The sequence below is a fragment of the Lissotriton vulgaris genome, unplaced genomic scaffold, assembly GCF_964263255.1.
Source record: "Lissotriton vulgaris unplaced genomic scaffold, aLisVul1.2 SCAFFOLD_746, whole genome shotgun sequence".
Lineage (NCBI taxonomy): Eukaryota > Metazoa > Chordata > Amphibia > Caudata > Salamandridae > Lissotriton > Lissotriton vulgaris.
In genome coordinates, this window is record NW_028253106.1 from 97,550 (window position 1) to 122,758 (window position 25,209).

At 44.6% G+C, this 25,209-nt stretch overlaps 1 protein-coding gene across 1 annotated transcript in view; it reads left to right on the top strand.

Moving 5' to 3' along the window:
• Positions 1–25,209, top strand: part of LOC147661164 (prolow-density lipoprotein receptor-related protein 1-like) — an 887,002-nt gene that overhangs the window by 73,233 nt on the left and 788,560 nt on the right. Inside the window, exon 2 of the mRNA XM_086951270.1 lies at positions 23,385–23,495. Coding sequence (XP_086807396.1) covers positions 23,385–23,495 — 111 coding nt within the window. The remainder of the gene's footprint in view (positions 1–23,384; positions 23,496–25,209) is intronic.

Sequence of the window (25,209 nt, forward strand, 5' to 3'; positions counted from 1 at the left end):
AAAACCGGACTATTACACACATTACCTCTTGTTTCTTCGATTACACCTTTGCCAATCAGATCATAGATGATCGCTAAAAGCGCTCGTTCACCATCACTAGAAATCCGATATTGGGGAATACGTGGCAATCTAACATTCACTTTCAACGTCCCAACATATGGTGGAATCTCCAAAAGACTCGCATCATTAGGACCAGTAGCCCAGAGAGTATCTGTGAGAGAACACAATTCCGGTGGAAGTCTATCTTTAGACAAATACATCGGAGAGATCACTCTTACCCAATGTAAGCTGTACTCCTGAAGGAGAACAATGTAATGTTGCTTATAATCTCTTCAACAAATCCAAACCCAACAAATTCTCACCACAACCTGTCGTTAAGATGAGGGGTGCTTGAAATTCACAAGGTCCAACAGAAAGAGACAAAGGACTAGAAACTGGATTACTAACTGGGGCGCCAGAAAATCCTACCGAAACATTGTCAAGCCAGACAAAGGTGTGCCAGGGAGTTTAGAGTGCATAATAGAACTCTTCGCAGCACCAGTATCAAACAGAAAAGGCTCGGACACACCTGATGTAATTACTTCAACGTAAGGTCCACTCTGATCTACTGGAACGGACACAACTCCCTCTTAGTCCTCGGCTGTCCTAGCAATCATTACCGTCAATATTCTCACTCTCGACATAGTAGTAGTCCGCATAATACTGAGTTGTCCTACCAGACGCAGCATTCTGTTGATCAAAACAATTAATCGTATTCTGTGGAGGAAAAGAACGTGTATTCTGGGGGAGCACATCACGTCCTCTACCTCCTAAGAGCTTGTTGAACACCTCGACTTCTCACACCAGAAGCACCATTCATACGCTGTAACAGAACCGGACAATTATTCTTAAAGTGACCTTCTTTACAATACGCGCACTGATTAGGGCCTACAGGAGAACGCGGTTGAGAAGGCTCAAACCTTTGCGAATTTCTCTGAAACTGCTGAGGTTGCTGATAATCGCGCTGATTATTACGAGGCGGATAGGCTTGCTACAAAAGAACCTTAGTCTTCAAATACTTAGTCTTTCGGTCTGCTTTCTCTTTCTCATCCTCATCCCTATTCTCATAATATTGTGCAGTAGCCAATATCTGAGCAGACTAAAACAGCCCATGAACTCTCTGAATCCTTCAACTTAGTACACAACTCGGGAAGCAAGTTATGCACAAACTTATCTATGAACAACCGTTGGCCACCTTCCGTACTCTGTCTTGACCACTATGGTCGATAAACTTCTCTTCAAACCTAGTGAAGAAATCAGGCACACTTTCATCTTTTTTCTGCTTACATGCAGAACACTTATCCCAATTCACTCGTAGAGCATGCATTAAAGTCTTCATATAAGTAAAGATCTTTCCAAGAAGTTCTGCAACTAAAGCTTCAGGTTTAGCTCCACCACCTTGAAGACCATCTGCAGCTGCAATATTAGTCCATGTATCACCTAACTGTTGCGCATGATCCACATGACGAATCATTCCCCACAAGGGCTGAGGAACCACATTCCCAAACATATCTGTCAGCTAGATTCATAATACACATCTGCTGTCTGCGATAATTCCTCATAGTACCCTGCAGGATTTTTACGGGGGTCAGGTAAAGTCTGTTTAAGAGCCAAAACTTCAGCTCGCTTCCACGGAACATGTACCCAAACACGCTGAAAATGAGCCGGTACACCTGGTGGAATGTTATTCACACCAGCAGGCACTGCATACTTCCACACCGGAGGAACCTCTCTCATTGGATATTGTCGCGCTTGTCTCCTAACAGAAGAATCAGGCTCAAACGACTGAGAAGGACATGTTTCCTAAATGAAAGCAATGTTGCAACTGCTTTTTCAACATCGAGACCCACTATTGCACCTTTCGCAAATCTCGGACTGTACACGGAACAACTCTGACAGAGTATGTTTTAACTCACCATCTTCCCATTCTTCACGAAGGAAAGTACACATCATGTCAAAAACATACCTCTGCTTTGGTGCTTCCCATTGACGGAAAACATCCATAACCGACCCTAAATCATATCTCAAAGGATTAGTAACCCATTTACATGCCAAATGATCCAATACTGTCTGCTCTTCGGGACCAGGCATTTGACTACGCAACTGTTTACGTGCTGAAACAGGGGTCATACTCAATGACCCAAAGCAAGGAGACAAAAGAACAGTAACAGTATCAGTCATGCTCTGTCGAACAGAAGTTGCCATAAGAACAGGAGGCAAAGCAGGTTGAGACAAAGTATACGTAGACATAGTATCAGAGTATCAGAAGAAGTAGGAAATACAGGAGACCAAGTCGTAGGAATTGGAGGCGGAACTGGAAGCAAAAGTCTGCGGCCCTTGAGAAGGCTGCGCCAAAGGAGTAGGAGCCAACTGAAGAGCCGGCGGTTGAAAAACAATCTGAGGCACAACTGGAGGTTGTGCAACTAAAGGTTGCGGAGGTGCTGTAGCACTCTGCGCATAAAGGGGTGGTGAACTCAACAAATGCAACATCAAAGGATCCTTTTCAGGGTCCTTCGTCGCGCTCTGTTGAAGAGGTGACAAAGCTGGATAACATTTATCGATCGCCATTTTACGTTACCTGTGATCGGATAGGGATGGTTTTGCACTTGGTACAGCAAGCGTGGGAGCGAAACAATCTGGAAGATGGCCAACCAGCCATATATAGCAAGGGGCATGTGGGACCAAGTTCTAATATCCTCCCATACACTGTCCCATAAAGGCACCAAATTTCTATCCCATGGTGTGATAGGTGAGTCCAAAAGGAATGCTCCCAAGTATTTCACCCCCCATATACTACCTGCACAGAGGACGCCCAGGAACTGAACCCCCCCCCCCCCCATCGCCTAGGACCCAGAGGGTGGACTTCCGAGGGTTTATAGGCCGGAGGTCTCCTCAAACACCAGCATGATGCTTAGCAGCCCCGGTCCTGTCTCATCCAGATTGATGAGGAAAAACAGCACATCGTCGTGGTTTAGGGCAATATGATTCGACATTCCGTGTGCTCATTTGAGACCAGTTACTTGAGCGTCAACCCGCACCCAGGCTGCAAGGGGCTCCATCGCTAACTCAAACAAATAGGGAGACGGTGGACATCCCCGTCTGGTGCCCAGTCCAATGGAAGACAGCCTGCCACATGCACCAATGCCATACAGTCTGTATACTGTAAGGTTAGGTTGGACTAGAAACAAGGCCCTATGTTCAACCTGCGAAGGAGTGCATATAGGTACACCCAGCTTAGAGAGACAAATGCCCTGGTCAGATCTGCCAGCAAAAGCGCTGCCTGCTCCCCCAACCGCCAGACAGTCTCAACGGTATCATGGGCCCGGCGAATATGATAGGTCGCCCGTTGGGGTATAAACCTGGCCTGATTGGGAAGAACTAAATAAGTAATATGCGGCTGAAGACGATTGGCCAATGCCTTAGCCAGAATCTTGATCACCACTGGGTATGGGTTCCCAAGCAGTAAGGCCAAACCCTGCCTTAACTAGTAATACCAAACAAAATGCCAATACTGCCAATTGATTCTAAACACTTATTTCATTTTGTGCATATGAACAAAACTGTATGCAAGAGAGAATCTTATCATTGAGTTAATCCATTTGAATTTGCATTTTATTTACAAGTTTTTTTTTCTTTTCTGTATTCTTTCCAAAATATTTCATCTTTCAACAAGACTTTTTTGTGAAGCACAATACAAATTAACAATACACAAACACTAATCATGAAAATACTAACTTTTATACAACATTCATACTGGGGGCATTTCAATCGTATTCAAAACCCAATCATACAACTACCAATCTAGAAGAACGAGCACTTTTTACAATTTATATACAGTTCATGTCGGAAACCCTAGATTCTTATTTTTGATAACTCTCTTGAATCAAAAAGATTTGTTCGGTTTTCTTAAGGTTTCCACGTAAACAACGTGATCTAGGAAGGTCTACGCGTTTCGAACTCCTTGGTTATGGAGTTCTCGTCCGGACCATAGGCTGTGAATGAACAGGGGAACCTGTATTAGTGCGAGATCTATATATGTATGGGCTGCTGTTGGCTCAACACCCAGTACTGTGCTTCTTACCTCTCCAAATGCGAGTCAGATGTGCCTCATAAATTCATCACTTTCCGTGGAGCGGGACCACCTGTACAATGAGTGTACACACCTTATTTAGTAAAGTTTAGTGACAATCATTCAGCGTAAAACATACTCAAAGTACATACTCACTGGTGAGGGTGTGTCTTTCTCCTTTGTTTCTACAATAAGTGAAAGAGAAATGGGGGAAAGAGTGTATCAACGACCTCTGTCGAACTTTGTCTTAAGCTGGGTTTGTACAATGTTAGGCTGGCTGGTCTTACCGGTTAGCTTGTTTAGAGCACCATAGAATGGATTCCGTTTGAATTCGACGAGCGGTTAACAATGCGCCTGCAGGGACCAAAAGAGAGAATATCTCAATGGTTGTGTGCGCGTTTAGTGTACGCTGGGGTATCTTACGGGTGTCCGCTGGGTCTTACCTTTCGTTCGCAGTGTGCTCCGTTTTCGGTCCTGTCTCACATTGAGACAACGTTCAGGGCGATATTTACTTTCTGGTTTTGGGATCACATGACTCTCTCAGGTATTCCGGTCGCCATCTTTGCCTAGTCATTTGGTGAAGGTTTCATAATGTACACAACGTTTCTGTCTTAATGTTTCTTAAGGTGCATGGATGGATGGTGGTCATAAGGCTGATTAACGATATTCCGACATATTTGTATGTGATGCCTTGATTCCGATGGTTCATCAATCGGGGGCCATCTTCAATAAGGGACTTTTTTGTCGATCATATGCTGAATACAGATGTTCTATTGTTGCTTACAGTTTGAACATCTCCGAAAGTTCGTTTAGTCCATTTGTGGCAGTGTTGAACCTTACAATCATTGATGCCTCCATTTTGGACAATTTTGCATCTATGTCTCCTCCTCTCGGATCGTGTTCCACTTTTGTTATTATAGTCCATCGCAGGTCTTTCTCCTTATGGTTTTTTAATTGCCAATGATTGACTAATGGGGCATTGGGTACCTTACGCTTTATCCTGGATTTGTGTTGCTGAATTCTTGAGCGGACCTCCTGATTTGTTTTCCCAATATAAAGGAGGTTACATGGGCACCTGATCCCATAGATCACACTTCGTTTTGCAATTTGTGAATAACTCATGTTTCCATGTTATTCCATTGTGCTTAAAAATCAATCCTTCGGTGGATTCACAGCAATTGCATCCTCCACATTTATGCTGTCCCATCACCGGGGGAAAGCCCATCATGCTTCTCAAATTAGTGGATGGTTTCATCGGTAGTGCGGCTCTCTCTAATTTATTGGCCAAGTTTGATTCCTTTTTAAAGGCAAATAGTGGTGGTTTATTCAGATCTTCGCACAGATTTTTAACTAAGTGCCAATTGTTGTTTACTACTTTTTTTAGGTTGTTTGAATTTGGGCAATATGTGGTGACCAGGACTATTCGGTCCAATTTCTTTTTTGCTTTTTTCTCCAACAAATGTTCTCGTGGAGTCCACCATGCCCGTTTTTTGGAACGGTGCAGCAGTTTTTTGGGGTACCCACGCTCAATAAGACTGGTGGTAAGTTTCTCAGCATGTTTTTCATATTCCTGTTTCTCTTGACAGTTTCTCCGGATCCTAAGGTATTGCCCATATGGCAAATTTTCTTTGAGGCTGCGAGGGTGGTTGCTTGTGAAGTGCAATAATCTTTTCCGGTCGGTTTCTTTTTTATGTAGGGTAGTTTTTAATTCTCCTTCATCCGAAGGGTATACCTCCACGTCAAAAAATGGGATTTTATTTTTAGAGTATGCAAGGCTGAATTTGATCTCTTGTGTCCTATTATTAAGCCACTGATTGAACATCTTTAGTTCTTCTTCGGGGCCCGACCACACAAAGAACACGTCATCGATGAAACGACTCCAATGGTTTATTGCATGATTGAAAGGATTATTTTGGTAAATGAATGTTCTCATAAATTGACATGAAGAGGATGGCTGACTCCGGGGCGAATGGACAGCCCATAGCCACTCCACCTGTCTGAAAGTAAAAATCACCATCAAAGTAAAAATAGTTGTTTTTTAATGCAAACTTAGCCAACTGTAAGATGAATTCTGTAGGAACTTGTTCTGGTTTGTCTCGTGTTTCCAGAAAGTATTTAAGGACCTGTAGTCCCTCGTCTTGTGGTATTTGCGTGTATAAGGATGTTATATCCATTGTCACTAACCAATCACATCTGTTGTTGAATTTCACATCTTGTAGTTTATTGATGAAGTCGGTTGTGTCTCTAATGTAAGACTTTACATCAGGGATGAATGGCTTCAAGAAGAAGTCTACAAATTTGGAGATGGGTTCCATCAGTGACTAACAACCGGATACTATCGGTCGTCCGGGTGGAGAGTTGGCGTTGTGTACTTTCGGTAGTACGTGAAAGAGTGGAATTCTCGGGTGTTTTATTTTCAGGTATTCAAATTCCTTTTTTCCAAGAAATCCTTTTTGAAAGGCTTCATCGATGGAATGCAATTGATGTTTTAATTCTATTGTCGGATCTTTGTTCAGTTTACGATAACACTTGGTATCGCTTAATTGTTTTTTGACCTCGTTGATGTATAGCTGGCGGTCCCATATGACAATTGACCCACCTTTATCCGCTTGTTTAATTATTACGGATTTATCCTTCGCTAAATTTGTTAGTGCTGTAGACTCAGATTTTGTGGTGTTGTATTTGACCCACTTGGTCTTTTTCTCCATTTCGCCAATTGCTGAGAGAATGGTCCTCTCAAAGGTTAATAATTCCTTCGGTGTTTTATAGTTGGGGGGGCAGAACGTGGATTTATTGGGAAGTCCAGTGATTTCCATGTTGGTATTAATAGGATTTTCAGAAAAGTACGTTTTTAACCTGATTTTCCGGAAAAATTCAATGGTTTCCGTTCAATTTTACAAAATCAGTCTTTTTGGATGGAACAAATGTGAGTCCCTTTTGAAGTATATTTTCTTCATCCTTCGTCAAAACTTTATTAGAAATATTGAAAATTAGTGAAGGCGTCAGTTTTTGTAGTTCTGACGTCGTGTTGACATCTCCCATGGTTGATTGTATCTCGGCTTGCCTCTTGTTTTTGTTTGGCCTCTCCCTAAAAAAGAGGGGCCCTGCTGATTTTGTTGGAAGGAGCCTCTTCTGTTTGTTCTTCTTTGCTCAGTGTTGTCTCCTTCACTATTGCTACTCGATGCGGAAGTATCCGAGAAAGTAATGTATTTAAATGATCTTCCCTGATTCACTTGCAGGTATCTTCGAGAGTCTGGCCGTGTGTAAAAATCTTGATTGAGATAGGGGTACACCTTCTCTATGTTAACTTTTTTGATCTTTTTCAAATTGGTTTGTTTTCTGATTTACAGTGTAATCCTTAAATTCGCTGATTTCTTTTTCCACTTTGTCCAATAGTCCCTTGGCGTCTGATATGAGTTCGTTGGTGGTAATACTCATTTGTAATTTCTCTATTTCCTCCAATTGGGCCTTGGATAACCTTTGGGCTGTTTCAATTGTCAGGACCATTAGATCCCGACTGCATTTCGTTTCAATGAAACTATATCCCTTTTTGTAAATGGGGTCCTCCGTGAAAATTACAGGTATGTTCTTTATCTGTAGACCACCTGGGATAGTTCCTGCTCTTAAATGTTGGAGTAAAAAGTGACCATGTAGGTCTGTCCGAATCTGTTTTTTCTTTAATCTTAGGAGTTTGTCGGTTTCGTTTTGATTTTGTGCTGGCACACTTAAAGAGGCTGAAGCAAAGAGGGGGTGGATCCGCTAGCAGCTTTTTTATGTGATCCTCGCTGTAAGCAAAGGTTTCATTCTCTGACATATTTTCTTGTTCACTCACTCTGACTCACTCACACACTTCTTCCACAATGTTATTGGTATTACTAGTTAGCCAAAATCTTGGCCTCCACATTCAGAAGGTTGATGGAGTGGTACGACACATGTTTATCGGGAGGTCTACCAGGCTTGTGGGACACCACCACTTCCACATGTCACTAGGCAGATGACCCCGTTCCCTGGTCTCTTCACCCACCATGTGATAGTTGAGACCTACCTGCAGGAAATACAGTTTAAAAATTGTTCGAAAAAGTTTGTTTCCAGGGCCTTTCTGGGGTGCAGGTCCCCCAGTGTGGCTCTCAATTTGTCTTCTGTGTGGGCGATCTAAATCCACACTCACTTCATCTGAAAGGGCTTAGGCAGAAGGTCATCTTAGAAGCGGCCCATCACATCCGCCGATAAGCATTCCTTGGGGGCATAGAGATCTGCGTAATACGTAGCAAAGCTCTCTCCAATAGCAGAGAAGTCAAAGATGGGGGTCCCATCTGGTCCCACAATACCACAAAGAGCCTGGGGGTAGAGTGTCCCTTGGCAGTCTGTGCAGCAGCTTACTAGATATCTCCCCACTGGTAAATCCTGCTATGTGTCTCCCACCATGCCTGGCGGCCTCATCCAGTAGGCGATGGGAATATCCCTCCTGCGCTAGCAGCAATTGGCGTCGAACCTGCCGAACCCGGTCTTCCCTACTGCGTGTTTCCAGCCCAATAATTTCAGCTTCTACTCATGAGGGACTCCCTGCGCATTCTACGGGTCGCTGCACAGAAGGAAGTGTCTACCGCACAAATTGTGGGCTTCATTGCCTCCCAGAGATTTAGCCTCCCTCACTGAGCCAACATTAACTGTCAAATACTGATTTATGGCACCTTCCATATGTTGAATTACAAAAGAGTAACTATGGGTCTACTGAAAACAATATATCTAAGTAAACTGTGTTTCAGTTGTTGGTGTCCAGCGTGTATACTAACAAGGCATACAACATGATAGTTTACACTGTGGAGGAATATCCATCAGTTACTCAAACTGAGTTTGAGTAACTTAAAGATTGGAAGTTGATGGCTATTGAATAAAGTGTCGTTTACGTTCACTCCAATTTTAAAGAGCAAATTTCTTTTTTTCACTCACTTTTTCTATGCACTGCTTTCAGTTACCAATACACACTAGCTGTTAAATCTCCAGAGTCCAAATACACACTTAGTCAAATTATTTCACTACCCATCTCTGGTGAAGTGGCAACAACTTGGACTCCCCACTCTGTGAAGTGGTCCAAATGATGGAAAGGGTGGTACAGTTTGAGTAACTGATGGATATTCCTCCACAGTGTGAAGTATCACGTTGTATGCCTTGTTAGTATACACCCTGGACAGCAACAACTGAGACACAGTTTACTCCTATATTGTTTTCAGTAGACCCATAGATACTCTTTTGTAATTCATATGTTCTGTTAAGGGGGCTGTAACTGTGCTCTGGTCTTTAAATAATCCCTTGGACCCTCTTCTCACCCGCTAGTTATTGTTGACCTTCCATATGTTCCCTGTAGTCCTCGTTCTGGAGGTTCCAGGCCGAAAGTCTCCAGCAAAAAGGCATGTGTGCCACCCCCACCCATAGAGTTGGCCACCGGCAAGTAGTCAAAGCCCTGTGGAAGTATTTCAGCCGGCACCACCCTGCTGTCAACCACCTGGGAACAAATAAGTGGTCGAGGCGGGAGTATGTCATGTACTGACGAGAGGTATGTATATCCCTGTATTGTGCCATGTAGCCTACCCCATGGGTCCACCCAGTCAATGCCCATCACTAGGGAGTGTAATTTAGTAGGGTGCCTGGTCTCCAGTGAACCCCTGGGCCTCCACTGGTCACTGGCCACATCACTTTGTTCCAGTCCCCACCCACAACTTGCAGGCAATCCGTTAGATCTGCCCACAAGGTCACAAGTCTCTCCACAAACCCCCAGGACAATGACTGGGGGCGTATACACACCCCAGCACCAGTTTCTTCGCCCACTGTGCCCTGCAAAAACAGGTACCTGCCCTGAGGGCCTCCCCTATGTCCTATCATGCGTGCATGGTACCCAGCGATGGATCAGCACTGCAAGCCCCCGAGACCCCCTCACAACCCCAGAGTGGAAACCATGGACATAGCCAAAACGTTGAAAGCACAGTGCCTTAGTCCCCATGAGATGCATTTCTGGCAGCATTAGAATGTCAGTGTGGGCACGCTTTGCCCGTTTAAGTATAGCCCTGCGTTTAATTTTGCCAAGCGCCCCTCTGGCATTCCAGCTAATTATCCAAAAGGTCCCAGGGAGATCTTGTGGACTATCCAACATAGCTGCCATTGGAGGGCACAATACAAACCAATGATACAGATGACATCATACAATAAGCACAAAATGGCTCTGAAGTAATGTCGGACAGTGCAATCAAAGAACGAAAGCCCACCCCATCACAACCAAACAATCCCCCCCACCCTATACCTCAATAACAGTGAAGTACCTGTTGCGGTGGGCAGAGAAGGCTGACCCCAACATGAGGTCCCTCACCCACCAATGGATCCCGAGCTTACAGCCCATTGTCTGCTGGCCCTCTGTTAAGGTCTCAGAGATACCCGCCCTCTTCTGTTCTTCTCTGGTCAAAGCAGCATATCTGAGACTATAGTCCCATCCACCAGCTAGTAGGAAGAAGCATGCTGTCTCGAGGCCGACCCAGCCAGAGACTGGGAACGCTGCCTCATTTGAGGAAGAGTCCAAGTCAACTGGGGCCGCAGGTGCCAACCACACCGGACTACCAGTCCACTCATCAGCCCAGGGCACCCCATTGGCCTGCGCCAACTCCTCACAGACCCCCGCACACCTAAACCGCTGCACTGTAGTGGCCCAATGGAAAAGCCAGGAGCCCCACTGCAAGTCCACAGGGGCTGGCCGGCCGTCTACGCAAGGAGATAGCACCACCAACCAGAAGGGGAGCGGAGGGCCTCCCGCCAAGCACCAAGGAGCTGTAGGTGCCCCAAGTAGCGCATCGGCTCAGATCCTCCACCAGGAGCCACAGGAGATGCTTGCCTTTGCCGACAGGCTGCCGATACTGGCACTCCACGCAGCAGAAGGGAGGGGGCACAATGCTGGTCTCTCACCAAGCGGCAGGATGTTTTGGCGAGTACGCCCTCCACTTCCCCCGAACTTTGGGCCACATGTGTCAGCTCTGCAGCACTTCCAGGCAGCACCCCCCACGACCCAACAAAGCCACTGATCACCTGGTGCATTTCATGCACAGGGGGTGCACGGAGGCACCTGGATATCAAGGGGGGGGCACAGGCATGTGAAGGGTCCCGATCCCTGAAGGCCCCGGAGGTTGCTCACGTGGCTTGACAAGCCGCTGATGCGAGTATTGTTGGGTGGGGGAGAAGGGAGGCACACACTCAAACCCAAAGGGGCCGCTGGTACCGCCCGGGACCCAAACAAGGACCAACTGCCCACCAGCCCGGCCACGCATACTCCCAAGTGCATCGCGGTCCGATATGGCTACCGATCGATGACTCACCCTGAGGAAGCAGAAGCTGGGAGGCAGCTGACCCCTCAGCAGCAGACGTCCGGCTGGGAGGCACTCTCCAGGAAACGACCAGCTTCACTCAGCGGCACTGCCCTCCTCCGGGGAACCCAGGTAACGCCTTAATCTAGGTCCTGGCCTCCACACCAGGCTGTGAGGCACCGCCATCCTCATGCTGATGCCACTATGCCGCTCCAGGCCACGTCGCGGGTCTGGACTCAGCCAGAGTGTACAGTTCTGGTTTGTGTCACTCCCATGGTAGCTTTGAAGTGTAGAGACAGACCGGAGAAGCAGGATAATGGTCGAGGTTAGACGAAGCTCACTTAGCACACATCTGCCATGATGGCTTGCTAAGCCACGCCCCCGGGACTCTGCACATTTTACCAGTGCTAGAGTGCTTGTGTTCTTGAAGACATTAAAATTGGCTTACACCCACATGATACATTTCATTTAATTGTAAGTACCTATTAAAGTGGCACTACATGTACAGGGGCATGTAAAGTAATTGCTACTAGTGGACCTGAAGCACCTATATTACCAGCCTCTTGGGTAGCCTTTTAAACCGGTCTCTGGCCTGCCTTTGCAGCCTGTGCAGTTTTACGCTGCCAATAAATCACCCCTTTTGCCAAGCATAAAACTCCCTTTTTAATGTCACACCAGGGTATGCCCTAAACAGTCCGTGGGCAGGGCGCATTGTATTTAAAAAGGAAATGTACTTTTAAGTTTTACATATCCTGGAAGAGACTCACAAATTCATTTTTCATTGGTGTGACTCCTACCCCTTCCATAGTAAAACACTGGGTTATCCTATTGTATTGAAGTGATCGCGTTTGAGAGCAGGTAGAAAGGTCATGTTTGGTGTCTAAGGCATTGTAATTTAAAGCCCTCTTTAATGGGGAAAGTCTGATTTTAAGAAAGGTGCCATCTTGTCCTCATTTTGTCTCCAGCAGGTTTCCTGGGTCACATGACTAAGTGCAGTTGGCCATTGTGCATTTCCCCCAGACAGCTGCACATTAAAGGGACTGGATTTTGGCCGGATTGGCCATCCAAGCTGGATGGGAGGTGGGGGGCAGAGCTATGCACAGCCCCACTTACACTTAAGACACTGCCTCAACTCACACAAATCAATCCAGATTTATAATCGGCTGGTGCCGATCCTGCTGTGCTCGCTAATTATCGGCCAATTTCACTACTTCCGGCTATGGCTAAAATTGGCGAAAAGATGGCATTTCGGCAGCTGAACAAGTTTGTTGAATCATCAGGGGCTCTCCACTCGGCACAATCGGGGTTCCGTGCTGCTCACAGCACGGAGTCTGCCTTGGTGGAAATCTCTGAAGCGGTAAGGGAGTGTCTGGACAATGGCGGCAGAGCGGCTCTAATTTTATTGGACCTCTCTGCTGCGTTCGACACTGTGCCACACCAGCGCCTTCTCTCTTGGCTAGCTGATATTGGTGTCACGGGCTTAGCTTTGGACTGGCTGAGTTTTTTTTTCTCTCGTCCAGATCCCAGCAGGTCTGGCTTCCCCCTTTTCATCTATGGCTAAGCCTCTTTTGACGGGGTCCCTCAGGGCTCCACGTTGAGCCATTGCTTTTTAATGTTTATTTGACCCCCCTGATAAAGATGGCTGAACTGGGGGCCAAAATGATTGCCTATGCGGATGACACGCAGCTGCTATTTACGTGGCCCAGTGATGTTTTGGACACAGTGCTGATTCAGTCCTGTCTTTCCTCCGTTTTTAACTGGTTAGCTGCCGCACAATTGAAATATAATGAGGATAAGACGGAAATTTTGCTGTACGGTCACTTTCCCCCTCGTTTTAGAGAAACACTTTGGTCGTCTGGCTTTCCGTTCCCCTGTTCAGTTAATGTTAATTTGGGGTTCTGGTTCGGAGAAGACCTACGGTTTGAGGCGCACATTAAGAAACTGACGGGGGGTTGCTTTGGGACCCTTAAAGCGCTACAGAAGTTTTTTCCTTATCTTCCTCCCACAGCAAGAGTCAGTAGCAAGGGCATTAATTATCTTGCGCCTTGATTATGCCAACGCCTTGCGGAGCGGCTCCCCGGCCTATCTGGTGAGGCGTCTCCAGGTAATCCAAAATGCCACCGCCAGACTTTTATGTAAAATTTCCAGCCGTGTGATTGTAAAGATCCATTTGCAGAGAATGCACTGGTTGCCTGTCCCACAACTGATCATTTTTAAAATTCTCACACTGGCTCACAAAGCTATAAATGGTCATGGTCCTGCCTACTTGAGGAAACTATTTAGTAGTTATTCTCCCAACAGACCTTTGCGCTCGGCCGCTCAACATTTGCTGCATGTCCCATGTTTCCGGCGTTCCCGGCAGGGAGGGCAGTCGGTTGCGGTTAAAGCAGCGTCTGCCTGGAACGACCTTCCTTTATTCTTGCGAGCTACCCTGAACTTTGGTCCTTTTAAAAAAGCTTTGAAAAACCATCTGTTCAGGATGGCCTTTTAGTTGTTCCCCATAGTCTACACCCTTTTCTGTTTCTTTCTTTTTCATTTCGCGCCAAGATACTCCGGCAATAATTGAGCGAGTAATAAAACAGCATAATAATAATAATGTGCAGCAAATCACCCATGAGGGTCTCAGTGCTGCAAACAAAACTTCACACTAGCCCATTGTCACTGCAGACAGCCTGGGGCCAGGGCAGGGAGGAATGACACTTCAGGGGCATGTTGGAGGAGGGGGGTGGGCGGAGTGGTTTTGGAACTCCCAAACTTCAAAGGTAAGAGTAGGTCTGAGGGTCCTAATTTTTTAAGTTCACTTCTGGTCCTGCAGAAAGACTCTTAGAGGACTTTTCTGCAACCCGTGGCCTGCTGTGTACTTCAGAGGACTGCCATGCTGCTCCAAGTGGACTCCCCTGAAGCTTACCCTGTCCCCTCTGGAAGTTTTGATTCAAACAGGAAAACTGGTCTCAAACAGCAGCACAGTCCTCAGAATGACTTCAAGGGCTAGTTGGCTGACTTACTGATCTGAGCCTCGGGGACAGGAAAGCCTCCAACCATTGTAAACTCACACCTGGACACAGCCTGCGTGAGTGCTGACCCTCAAAGTGGTGCCACGCCTGTCCTGAACTCTTAGAAATTGTGCTAAAGGTGCCCAGATGGCTCAAAGCCAAAACAGGGGACTTAAAAAAAAATCCAAACATTGCCCTGAGAGCCAAGAGGAGACGGGGACCCTCCTGCCCATTGATCCGCCCTAGGTTCATCACCATTTGGCCTGACTTTGATGAAACTTCTGCTATGTTCTTCTTTGTAGTACCAGATCCTGTTCAGCGCCTTCTCACAAGGGCAATAGGACCTCCTAGAGCCCTTGTCAGCTACAACCTGCAGCTTAGACTCTTATGGAAGTCCAAAACATCCAGCAGGTCGAAGTCTGACTATAGAAATCTTCACTGTGATGTTGTCCAGCGACTCCCTGATAAACTAGTCTGCCTCAGACACTGCCCGCTGCCTTGCTCTGCTGAACATTACCACCTTATACATTTTTCTTCAAAACTTCTTTTAAGTCTGAAGGTAGGCGGAGACCGGGCTTAATCTACTTCGTGTTTCCGAGGCGTCCTCCCTTGCGGTCAGCCTTAACTTTGGACTCTAGTGCAAGTAGATGTCAGCAGTGAACACTTTAATCTTTTAGGTGTGATTTTTCACTATAAACCTCAAAAATTCATACTTCTGGTTCTACTGGTTGCGTTTTTTTTTAAAATGTAAAAATAATTTAAAATTTACACATTTTCTGAATTACTTTGCTTGTTTTCACTTTATTACTGTTTGAAGTGCTATATAAATCACATATTTCCATTAAGTTCAACCAAACTTTTGTGCCGAGATACCAGATGGTTAAGCACAGGTTAGTTAAGTGACTTTTTGTGGTTCACCCGGACAAGGATTGTGGCTGTTGCTTGAGCAGGGCTCACACTGCCTCCCCTCAACCCAATTTCTCACAATAAGCTCTTCAACGAGGCAACAATCAGACCTACAGTTAAAAAGCAATACAAAATTGCAGTTGGCTAAGCAAAATACTGTCTACTGGGAGGCCTAACAAGATTCTCACAGAGCAAGCCTTCTATATTCTGTTTGCGTCACACTGTAACAAATACCAAAACCATTGGCTACTATGGTAATCTGAGACTCCATGTAACAAAATACCTATCCATAGGCTTCAGTATTTAGTAATAAAAATAAACACTAAAATGCCTAGTGATTTTATCATTTTTCACAAATGTCATGCCTCATGCTTTCATCATAACTTTTCTTAAACGGATCAGGTCTACAGGCATGAACATTGACTTGTTACCATAAACTACACAGGACCACTGGATTTAGGCAGCAGGGTAGCACCACATTTGGCATCAGGCTTTACTAAATTATTCATCAAGTAAAGGCAAATTATGCAGCATATTGCAGCACATTTTTTGATAGTGTTACTTCACTATTTTGTACTTTTTTTTTACATATGCTAGCTCTGTCTGGGCAAGTACCAGTTTAACATCAAAGTTTCAGAAATTGGCAACTGAAAGACGACCAGTTGCCCATTGTGAAGGTCCTTCAATTGTATGCGAACAAGTCACGACTTTTTCAAATATTTTTATAGTACATGGGCATATACGGATGCCCATGCTTCATACAGCTATCAGAAAATATTTTATACATTTACCTATACAATCGTGTATAACCTCATTCTTTATTTCGGCACAATGGCCATAAGAGAATGTTAAAACCGTACATAAACATGAAGAAAATAATGTGTACAAATCTTTGAATTCATAAAAACATTAGAGAAATCCAAATTTGATAGTTTAAAACAAAGGCATATTATAGTTAGTTTAAAGTTTTTTTTTAAATGGCCGCATTAGATAAAACCTAATCAGCTAGGCATTCTCGGTCTAAACCTCCACGTATGCATAAAAAAATCGAACACAGATATCACTTTTTAATATTCTATACACTGTCATAAAATTCCTAAAACCCAGGTTTCAGCAAACATTTAAAATCCACTTCCTCCTTATCCCTTAATATGTCGGACTGAAAAATACAACATGCTCCTTTTCCACCACCTTGGGGGCAGAACGGAAAACCTCATTCTCCATCACAAGGGTAACGTTTCCATTTAGCTGTGAAGGAGCAAGTTGGCATGGTCCCTATATGAAAGGGATTATTTAAAGACTTCACGGGGGGGTTCAATCTCATCCAAGAACGCCTACAGATGGTAATTTACTTTCCTCACTATACAAGAATCTAGTGAGAACCAGCCCTAGGAAGAATAGAATTAATTTGTCTATGTGGCGCCAATAGGCACCTTTTTAACTCTGACTTGGTGCATAAGATGGCGTCTGCAGGGGAGGACCAGAGGTTCTCGTACCTAATCTGACCCAGACTTTTTTTCATAATCCGAATCCAGTCCATTTTAAATGCCACAGGCTGTCCTGGAATATCTTCTAGGGCCCTATACAATGGCATAAGCTCTGGGACCACTCCAATGCAACAGCAGATTTAACCCAGCTATGTTGTGGATGCATCCAAGTCCATAGCCTAACCTTAAAGGGGCAAGCAGGGTACTGGTTTGTAGATTGTTTAAGCTCTTCATAAAGGAGTTTTCTATTCCCTCTAAGGGTCTAGTACATGGGTACTCACATTTTCCCCGGGGCTGCAAAGTTTTGTCTTTGGTGTGACCAAGGGCTGCTGTGATGCCAGTGGGGGGAGGGGGTGTAGGGGAAGGGAAATATGTATATCTACAGGTCGAACTCCATTGCGCAATGTGAAACTAGAAAATCTGCGAATAATCGCGCCTTCTCCACTTGACCAAATTGTGTGACCTGGGAAAATGTGTTATTTCAATTGCCCTCCTTTTTCCTCATTATCACATATCCTGCAGTCCTGCATTTCGAGGACCTCTTATGTGTGCTGCACAAAACCATCTCCTGTCCTTGGGTGCAATCACTAATGGTCTAGTCAGAGTGGGGGGAGGGGGAGAGGGCAGAAGCATGAACTTTTCAGAGTTACTGCTATCCTTTCATTTACTAAGGTGAAATGGTTTTAGAGGTCCATGAAATACACTTTTTGAAAATACGATTATATTTGTACACGTTTGCTGTCTTTAAAAATGGCGTTCCTAAAGTTAAGGGCCTAGATGCTTCCTTTTGTTTAACTGCAATTAACCTTTAAATAAATGCCTGCTGTATAGTGAATTTTTTTTGTTAGTGCTGAGTGAAATAAACAGCAGCTGCATGCTGCTGCTCTGGGGACTGCATGCAGTCCCCGGGCCATACTTTGATTGTCACTGGTCTAGTACCTTGAAAACCCATAGTTCTCCACCATACAAAGTAGCCCAGAGGGCTTGACATTTATGCATTTCAAGGACTGGAGATCCTGGATGAAAAAGCCATGTTTGGCCCTTAAAATCCCCCCCCAGTGTTGCTCTAATTTAAGCCTAGGCATCTGAACAGAAGTTGACCAATCAAAGCTTTCTGAGCGAGTAACCCCCGATAATTAAAGACCTGGACTCTCTCCAGTTCTACACAGCTGAGTTTGGTTAGAGTGGGATGTTGGGCAGGGTTTAAACATGTATTTTGTCTTGCTGAGGTCAATCTCCAGCCAGGAAAGACATGGCTTGGCAGTTCGGGCTGGACTGTTCCCATGAGGCACAGGGTCAAGGCTGATTTGCATATGGCCATGTCTGAACTGGGGTGGTGTGGAGTGCAAAAAAACGATGGATTTTTGCCCAGATCTCTGTACTGGGGTGAATGTATGACATTGTTCTGCATTCTGTCCAACTGTTATTTTTGCAGCGGTTAATCTCCAGCCCACACTGCCTTCAGAAGGACCAGAAGCAATCAAGAAATATCTGGATCCCCGTAGTGGATTTAGATAACAAAAGGTTACTGTCTGCAAACAGTAGGGCTGGGATCCTGACCCCAGCAAGACATGGGGCATCATCCTCACATTTCTGGAGCCGAGATACTGAACCATCATTATATAGTAGAAAGAGGGTTGCGGCCAACAAGCCCAGCCTCACTCCCCTATTTGCAGGATAGGATCTGTTAACTTGTTCTGGAGCCTGCATCTGATCTGGGCAGAATTGTTAAAATGTAGTGTAATTGTAACTTTTAAAAGGCTAGCCAAGAGTGGGGCAACGGCCTGGTGGAGAAGTGAACCTTGTTCCCCAGGGATTCTTTTGCAAACATTTGCTAGCCAGGCAAAGATTTGTTCTCTGGTCCATGCCTGTTAAGTTTGCTGCTGGAGATGGGTCTTCAGTCTGGACCTCGTTAGATTTTTCACCTTTCATATCTGTATAGTAGACTGACGCCTGATATTATTTACAGTTAGAGATACTCTGGCCTTTAGGCTAGTAGGTGTGTGGGATGTTTGTCCTAAATTACCCGGGGCCATAATCTATTCACTCCAAATATTCTGATATTACCTGCAAAAATATGTACCCCTTCCCCTAGCTTGAGTCCCATGATTTCGGGTGATACCTCACACCTGTCCCACTATACCAAGATTGTTTCTTAGAATATAGATGGCTTAGTGTCTTAACCTTCATGCCCCGCCTGGGGCTAGTTTATAGATTTGTTTGAGATCTGCTTATTCCTAGAGGCTTAGTCGCTTTTCCTGTAACATAGTGCAGGGTTTGCTATTTTCTCCATGGTCTCTACCACCTCAGGGAAGGGTAGACTCTGGGTGTGTTGGGCTGTCCATTTGGATAAAGATCACACTCTGCATGTCTATGGAGATTGATATGAGTAGTGCAGATAGTCTTTCCATCTGGTGGAGCATTCTACCTATGTGTATTGTAGGCATGGGGCAAAGGCACAGAGCTAAAAGTAATGCATTTGATTGGTACTCATATGGCAGACATACCTGCAGATTCTTTAGAAATAGTGGCAGGTTTTAACTAACTTAGAGCCACTGTCTGTCTCTTATGAGGATTCCATGGGCGATGAGGGTAAATCATGGGTTCTTCCTGGTCTTATACTTCCCCCCCCCCCCCCCCCCCCGCCAAAAAAAAGGTGGTGTGCTGTTGTGCTACAGCTTGATGTGTTCACTTAGTAATTGCATCTGGGCATGCAATGGGAGAACCAAATCTGACAAGGAGGGGAGTCATACATACCACTGTTCAGTGTTATAGCTTTATTGGTTATATCCTGCTGGCTTTTGGGCTGTAGCCTATCTTGGTTGACCTGGTTGCAGTCACCCGGCAAGATGGTGATCATAATGCTCTGTGGCTAACCTTGGGAGCCCTGGACAGCACCCTCCTGAACACCTTATGGGCCTCTGGACAGAAGGTTGGACCCAACCAATAATCTGCAGATGTTTACGTGGAGTTTTCTGGTAGGATCAGAGGAATTCTTTGAAGTGTGAGGTTATGTCCACTAGTTTGGATGTTGTAGTTGCTAACAATGTGTTCACTGACCATATAGACTCCATGATGAGTGCAATTCACAACTGTTTGTCTCTGAGGATTTTATTCCTGGTAGACTCCAAGTATATTTCTGAGATCCAAAGAGGCCCCCTGGTATACCCAATATTGTCTAGCAGCCAGACATGTCCTCTAGATCAATTTAAGTTATGTCTAGAGTTGCCATCAGGGGTGCCAGGTCACTCTACAAAGACACACTTCTTAGTGCTAAAAGATTCTGGGAACGCACCAAATGGAACTCCATGTTAAATGCTATTAAAGGCAAGGATTACTGTTGCAACCTACATGCTAGAAGTCTGGTTAAGGTTTTAGAATTTGTATTCCATATAGGTATCTGACGTTGGGATGCTACACCAGAAGGATCTTTGTGGGGTTTCAGCAACGTGAGGGTGGAGGGGAGAGAACTAGAATTGAAAACTGACTTACCAGCGTGGTTCCCAGCAGTTGGGCTAATACAGTATAAAATCCTACAGGTAGTAGTCTGTTTCCCATGATTTCCCTTTGGGTAACTTAGTATAGAAGCAATCTCTTGTTGAGATATCTGGGTACTAAGGAGAGAAGTCTCTGGGTAAATTTAACTTAACTGTAATGAGGCAGTAAAGTTATATATGGCTGTTTAGAGGGGCATCACTGGGGATCTGGAAAGTGCTCTATAATAGTCATGAAAGTCGTTACTAATGACAGATTGTGTACAGGTAATTTCCCCTGGCAGTACTGTTGAGGGGGGAATCCAACCGGGAGAAGAGTGACTGTCTGCGCCAGTAGCGGACAGGGCGTATAGCATTTATTAGGTGTTTGTGCTCACGAAGTTGAGTAGTCACTGCATGCATTGCATCAAAATATGTAGCTCTAGCCTTGTGTAAGTCACCTGTCTTATCTGGCGAGGTTGATATCACCCCCTAAATTCAGGAGTACCTTTTACCGTGCCTTTTACTAATACAACCCGGCTTTTAGTGTCCCTTTTTAGCTCCTATTTTAAAAGGGACTCCTGCCCTAATCCACATGGTTGCTCCTGTTTAAGCCGAAAAGCCTGTGCCATAAACCTGACCGACATTTTGTCTGCAATTTAGTGACCCTCAACCCAACTAAGTGAGTCTCGTGTATAAAGGCAATCTGTGTGTTAACGCTGCATAAAGTTTATAGAACTTATGTAGTGAGGTCAGCCCCATAATGTTCCATGTAGTTGTGATGAGTAGTGCATAGCAAATGAGATAGGAATGAACTCCACGTGGAGGTGCTAAGGAGGACAAAAAGCAGAATACAAAACCATGGCGGTGGCACCTTTGAGGGGGTTAGACTTGGAGCTTGGTTCCTCATATAATTGATCATCCCCCGAAGCATTAGACTCTGAGGAAAGCAACTTTGGTTTTGCTAAGAGTTCCTGCAGGTGGGCTACTACTGGCTCCCACTGCTTCCTTTGACTTGAGTAGATCCTTGATGTTTCACAGCTCTTTAGTGTGCCCTCACCATGGTTGATCTGGTCCATCTAGGGAGTGGACTGGGAGGGAGAATACGATCTACTGATAGTGACATGGTCAAAAGTTTTAATCCCACCTCATGCCGCTGCAGACTGCATAAAGAATTTGGATTCTTGCTGATCAGAAACTTAGCTTCACTGGAAACGAAGCATATTTCAGGCTCAAACCTGGGACTTCCTTTTTGACCTGAATGAAGGATGCTCTTTGCCACTGGATCACCAGTGTGTAATCTGGGGAAAAAAAACCTCACTTTAGCATTTTTGTAGATGAATCCCTTTTCTTAGTCTGCCATCAGTATGGCACCCTGGTCTTGGTAATTCAGAACCTTCGTCACCATGGGTATAGGTAGTGCTCCCAGAGGTGGCTGTTCCACTGGTACTCCGTGTGCATGCTTGATCAGTGAGGTGATGGAGGAAACAGTCCATGATCCTGCTTCTCTAAGTCTCCATGAATGCAGTAGGGTCTTCTCCTGTCCCTCTGGCAGACCCACAATGCAGATATAGCAGTGAGCACACTCCCTCCGTGTCCTTCAATTTGGTTTTGACAATACACAGCCGTTCCAATAGCAATTTTGTCTAGCAATTTTGTGTTTATTAAGATTGGTCGTACAGGGGCAGAGTTACTCAATAGCTTTAGAGTTGGTAGTTATCCTTAGTTAACAAACCACATTTTGCTTCAAAAACGTATTGTGAATCTGCGATCACTGCCAGAATGTGGTCTAATTTGTCCAGGATGTTGTCTGTCGCAGTCTGTTTTAATTATTTTTTTTATCACTTGCGTTTAGGTGACCGTTTCACTGTCGAGCCAGATCTAAATATTGAGATTAGTATAGCCCTGAGCATCCAATACTGCTCTCAAACACAAATCTGCTCTCTGAAGTTTACGTTTAATAATGGAATGGAGCTGGGACTGCAATTCCTATGGCTGGCCTAAAGTGCTGCTACCAGAGACATACACTGCAAATTATGTAGAGATCTAAGCACTTCAATAGCATTACAATGTCAGGTGTGTGGGTGCCCCTGAAAGTTCAAGCCAAGGCAGCTGGATAAATTAACAATTATCAGCCGTCTGGAATTTGAACACTTTTTGTGGAAGGACCAGCCTACCCAATCAAAACGTGTGCTTCTGGCTACCATGTCTCTGAGGCTCCTCTTTATTGATACTCTTAATTGTCCGGCAACAGCTGTGCTGTCAAGCCAAACCATAATGTCCATATTGCATACTTGCTCTTAACTGTATAGTATGGCATATTAGTTTATTTAGGCTTTGAAGAATTGTCACAAATTCCTGAAAGTAGTTTCCTAAATATTTTAAGATTAAATCATTTTAGATCAATGGACTGCTGTCATCTTTAATATTTCAGAGGAATTGGCAGATCTTTCAAAACACTCCAGTAGTGAAGTATGTATTTTATCAGACACTTGGTAAATGTGTATTTTATTGTTTGCTTGCTTATTAACAATTAATGGCCTCCTAGAAATCAATTGAAAATTTGACACAGACATATTTTGTGTGTAATTTAATTACTAAAAACAAATCTGAGTCACAAATGTACATTTAGCTATTGGGCATTTTTCCTTTCTTCATAACTATAAACCTCAATTGAGCACAAGCATTATTTTTTTTATTTTTCATTTTAGTTTTAGTCCATGTTCTATCAAAGCCCAAGTAATTTGCAAACCTTTTCCCTGCAATCCCAAACATATCAGTTGAAGTGTATTCAGCCTAGGTATAATGTATGATTAAACATGCAGGCAATAACTAGGTACTGTCCCACTTGTCCAAGGGCTAGCACAAGAGCAGATGGTGTCCGGTGGGGGCAGAATCTTCAGCACTTAAGTGTTAAATTCTATATGGTAATTCTCCAGACTTGTTCATGAGCCCTTAAAAAATATTATTTGATCATTCTGTAGTAGAACACGGTCAGTTAGATTTTCTCTAAGTAGTAATTTGAAAAAGTACCAACCAAATCACTTATCAATCATCTTATTTTCTCTTTGCAGCTCAGTTTTGTAATGTAACTGACCAGGCTACATGTGGAGACAAATGTGTTCCTTTTGCATGGCTCTGCAATGGAGAAATAGATTGTCCTGATGAAACAGACGAGCAGTGTGGTGAGTTCCGTGCAGAAATCAATGTTTGTCAACAGCTATAAAAGTAGATCTTACTACATTCCTGTGAGTTCTGTAATGTTTTTTTACTGCTGCATACCTAGACTAATTCCGAAACTGGAGCTTGGAACACGTTCAAAGCGATTTGGAATTTTTAAATAAGCTTTGTAATTTTTTTAAATTATTTATTCCAATTTTATTTTAAAGGGTAAAGTACTGAGGGTGAAACTAGCATTGGTACTTCAACTTAAAGTAATTTGTGTTAACCTATAGTAATACATCAGCTCGTTTGGAGTGACTGAAGAACTGGGCTTTTACACAATATTCACATTTAGAACCTACACCCACTGCGCAAAAATCTAACCAATGGGGTACATTCTCAAACAAAGTATCTCATGACAAAAAGCTCAGTTTGCAACATCCCAACCCAAAGTTTATCATTGGGAATGTCCCAAATCCAATCTCCACAAGCAGGAAAAACCCATAATTGAAAAGCACAATGCATGTAATATAGAGCATAGAAAAGGAAACCATGTCTAATAATGATAATGATAATGATAATAATAAGCCTGGCTGCACAAAACTGTGTCCCCGCGCTGACTGCTAATGCAATACAGAGATCCAGAGGAGTCGTGGCAATGGAGCTCAGAGAAGGATTACTTGCTAGGGAACAAATAAATTTTTAGTTTTGTCCTAAAGCTCATTTCGGATGGCTCCATCCGCAGGTAGAGCGGGAGTGCATTCCAATATTTGGAGGCTAGGTATCGAAAGGATTTTCCTCCCATTTTAGCTCTTGTGATTCGGGGAAGTTTAAATATCATGCCCGATGATCTTAGGTTCCGAGTCGGGCGATGTATGGTAAGGAGATTTTTTAAGTATTCAGGGCCTTTGTCCTGAGCGATGCGGTGGGCATAGCAAAGGGTCTTAAACTTAATCCTCTCCTTGACAGGGAGCCAATGGAGTTTGGATAAGGCAGCTTTAGCAGATGTTCTTCTTGGGAGACTGAGCACTAGTGGGGCGGCTGTGTTCTGCACACATTGTAATTGATGAAGGCCCTTCTGGCTGAGTCTAATCAGGAGGGCATTCCCATAGTCCAAATGGGGTGTTATCAGAGCATGGACTATGGTTTTCCTGGCTTCGGTGGGAAGAAGATCCAGCACCTTTCGAAGAACTTTTAATATGCCAAAGCATTTACCCGTTATCTTGTTGACTTGGGTCTTACCGGAGAGGTCTGAGTCCAGCATAACGCCTAGATTTCTAACCGTCTCTGCGGGAGTAGGCAGATTGCCCAGTTCACTAGGCCACCATGCATGAGACCACGCAGAAGCATCTCTCCCAACCACCATTACTTCGGTCTTATCTCCATTCAGACGGAGACAGTTGTTGTTCATCCAGGCCGCTACCGCCGACATACAGTCCGAGAAATTGGTGGCATATTCTCTTCGGTCAGGGGTTAACTTGAACACCAACTGGGTGTCGTCAGCGTAGCTGACAATGCCCACCCCAAAATCCTCTACAATGTGTGCCAGGGGTTCCATATAGATGTTAAATAACGTGGGGCTCAGGCTAGAGCCCTGTGGAACTCCATGGCTCACCTTCCGAGGAGATGATCTGAAGGGTGGGCAGTGTAGCTGGAAAGTTCTGTCGGTCAGAAAGAAGTGTAGCCAAGCGAGTGCTGGGCCCATTACTCCCATATCCGAGAGACGAGACAACAGCG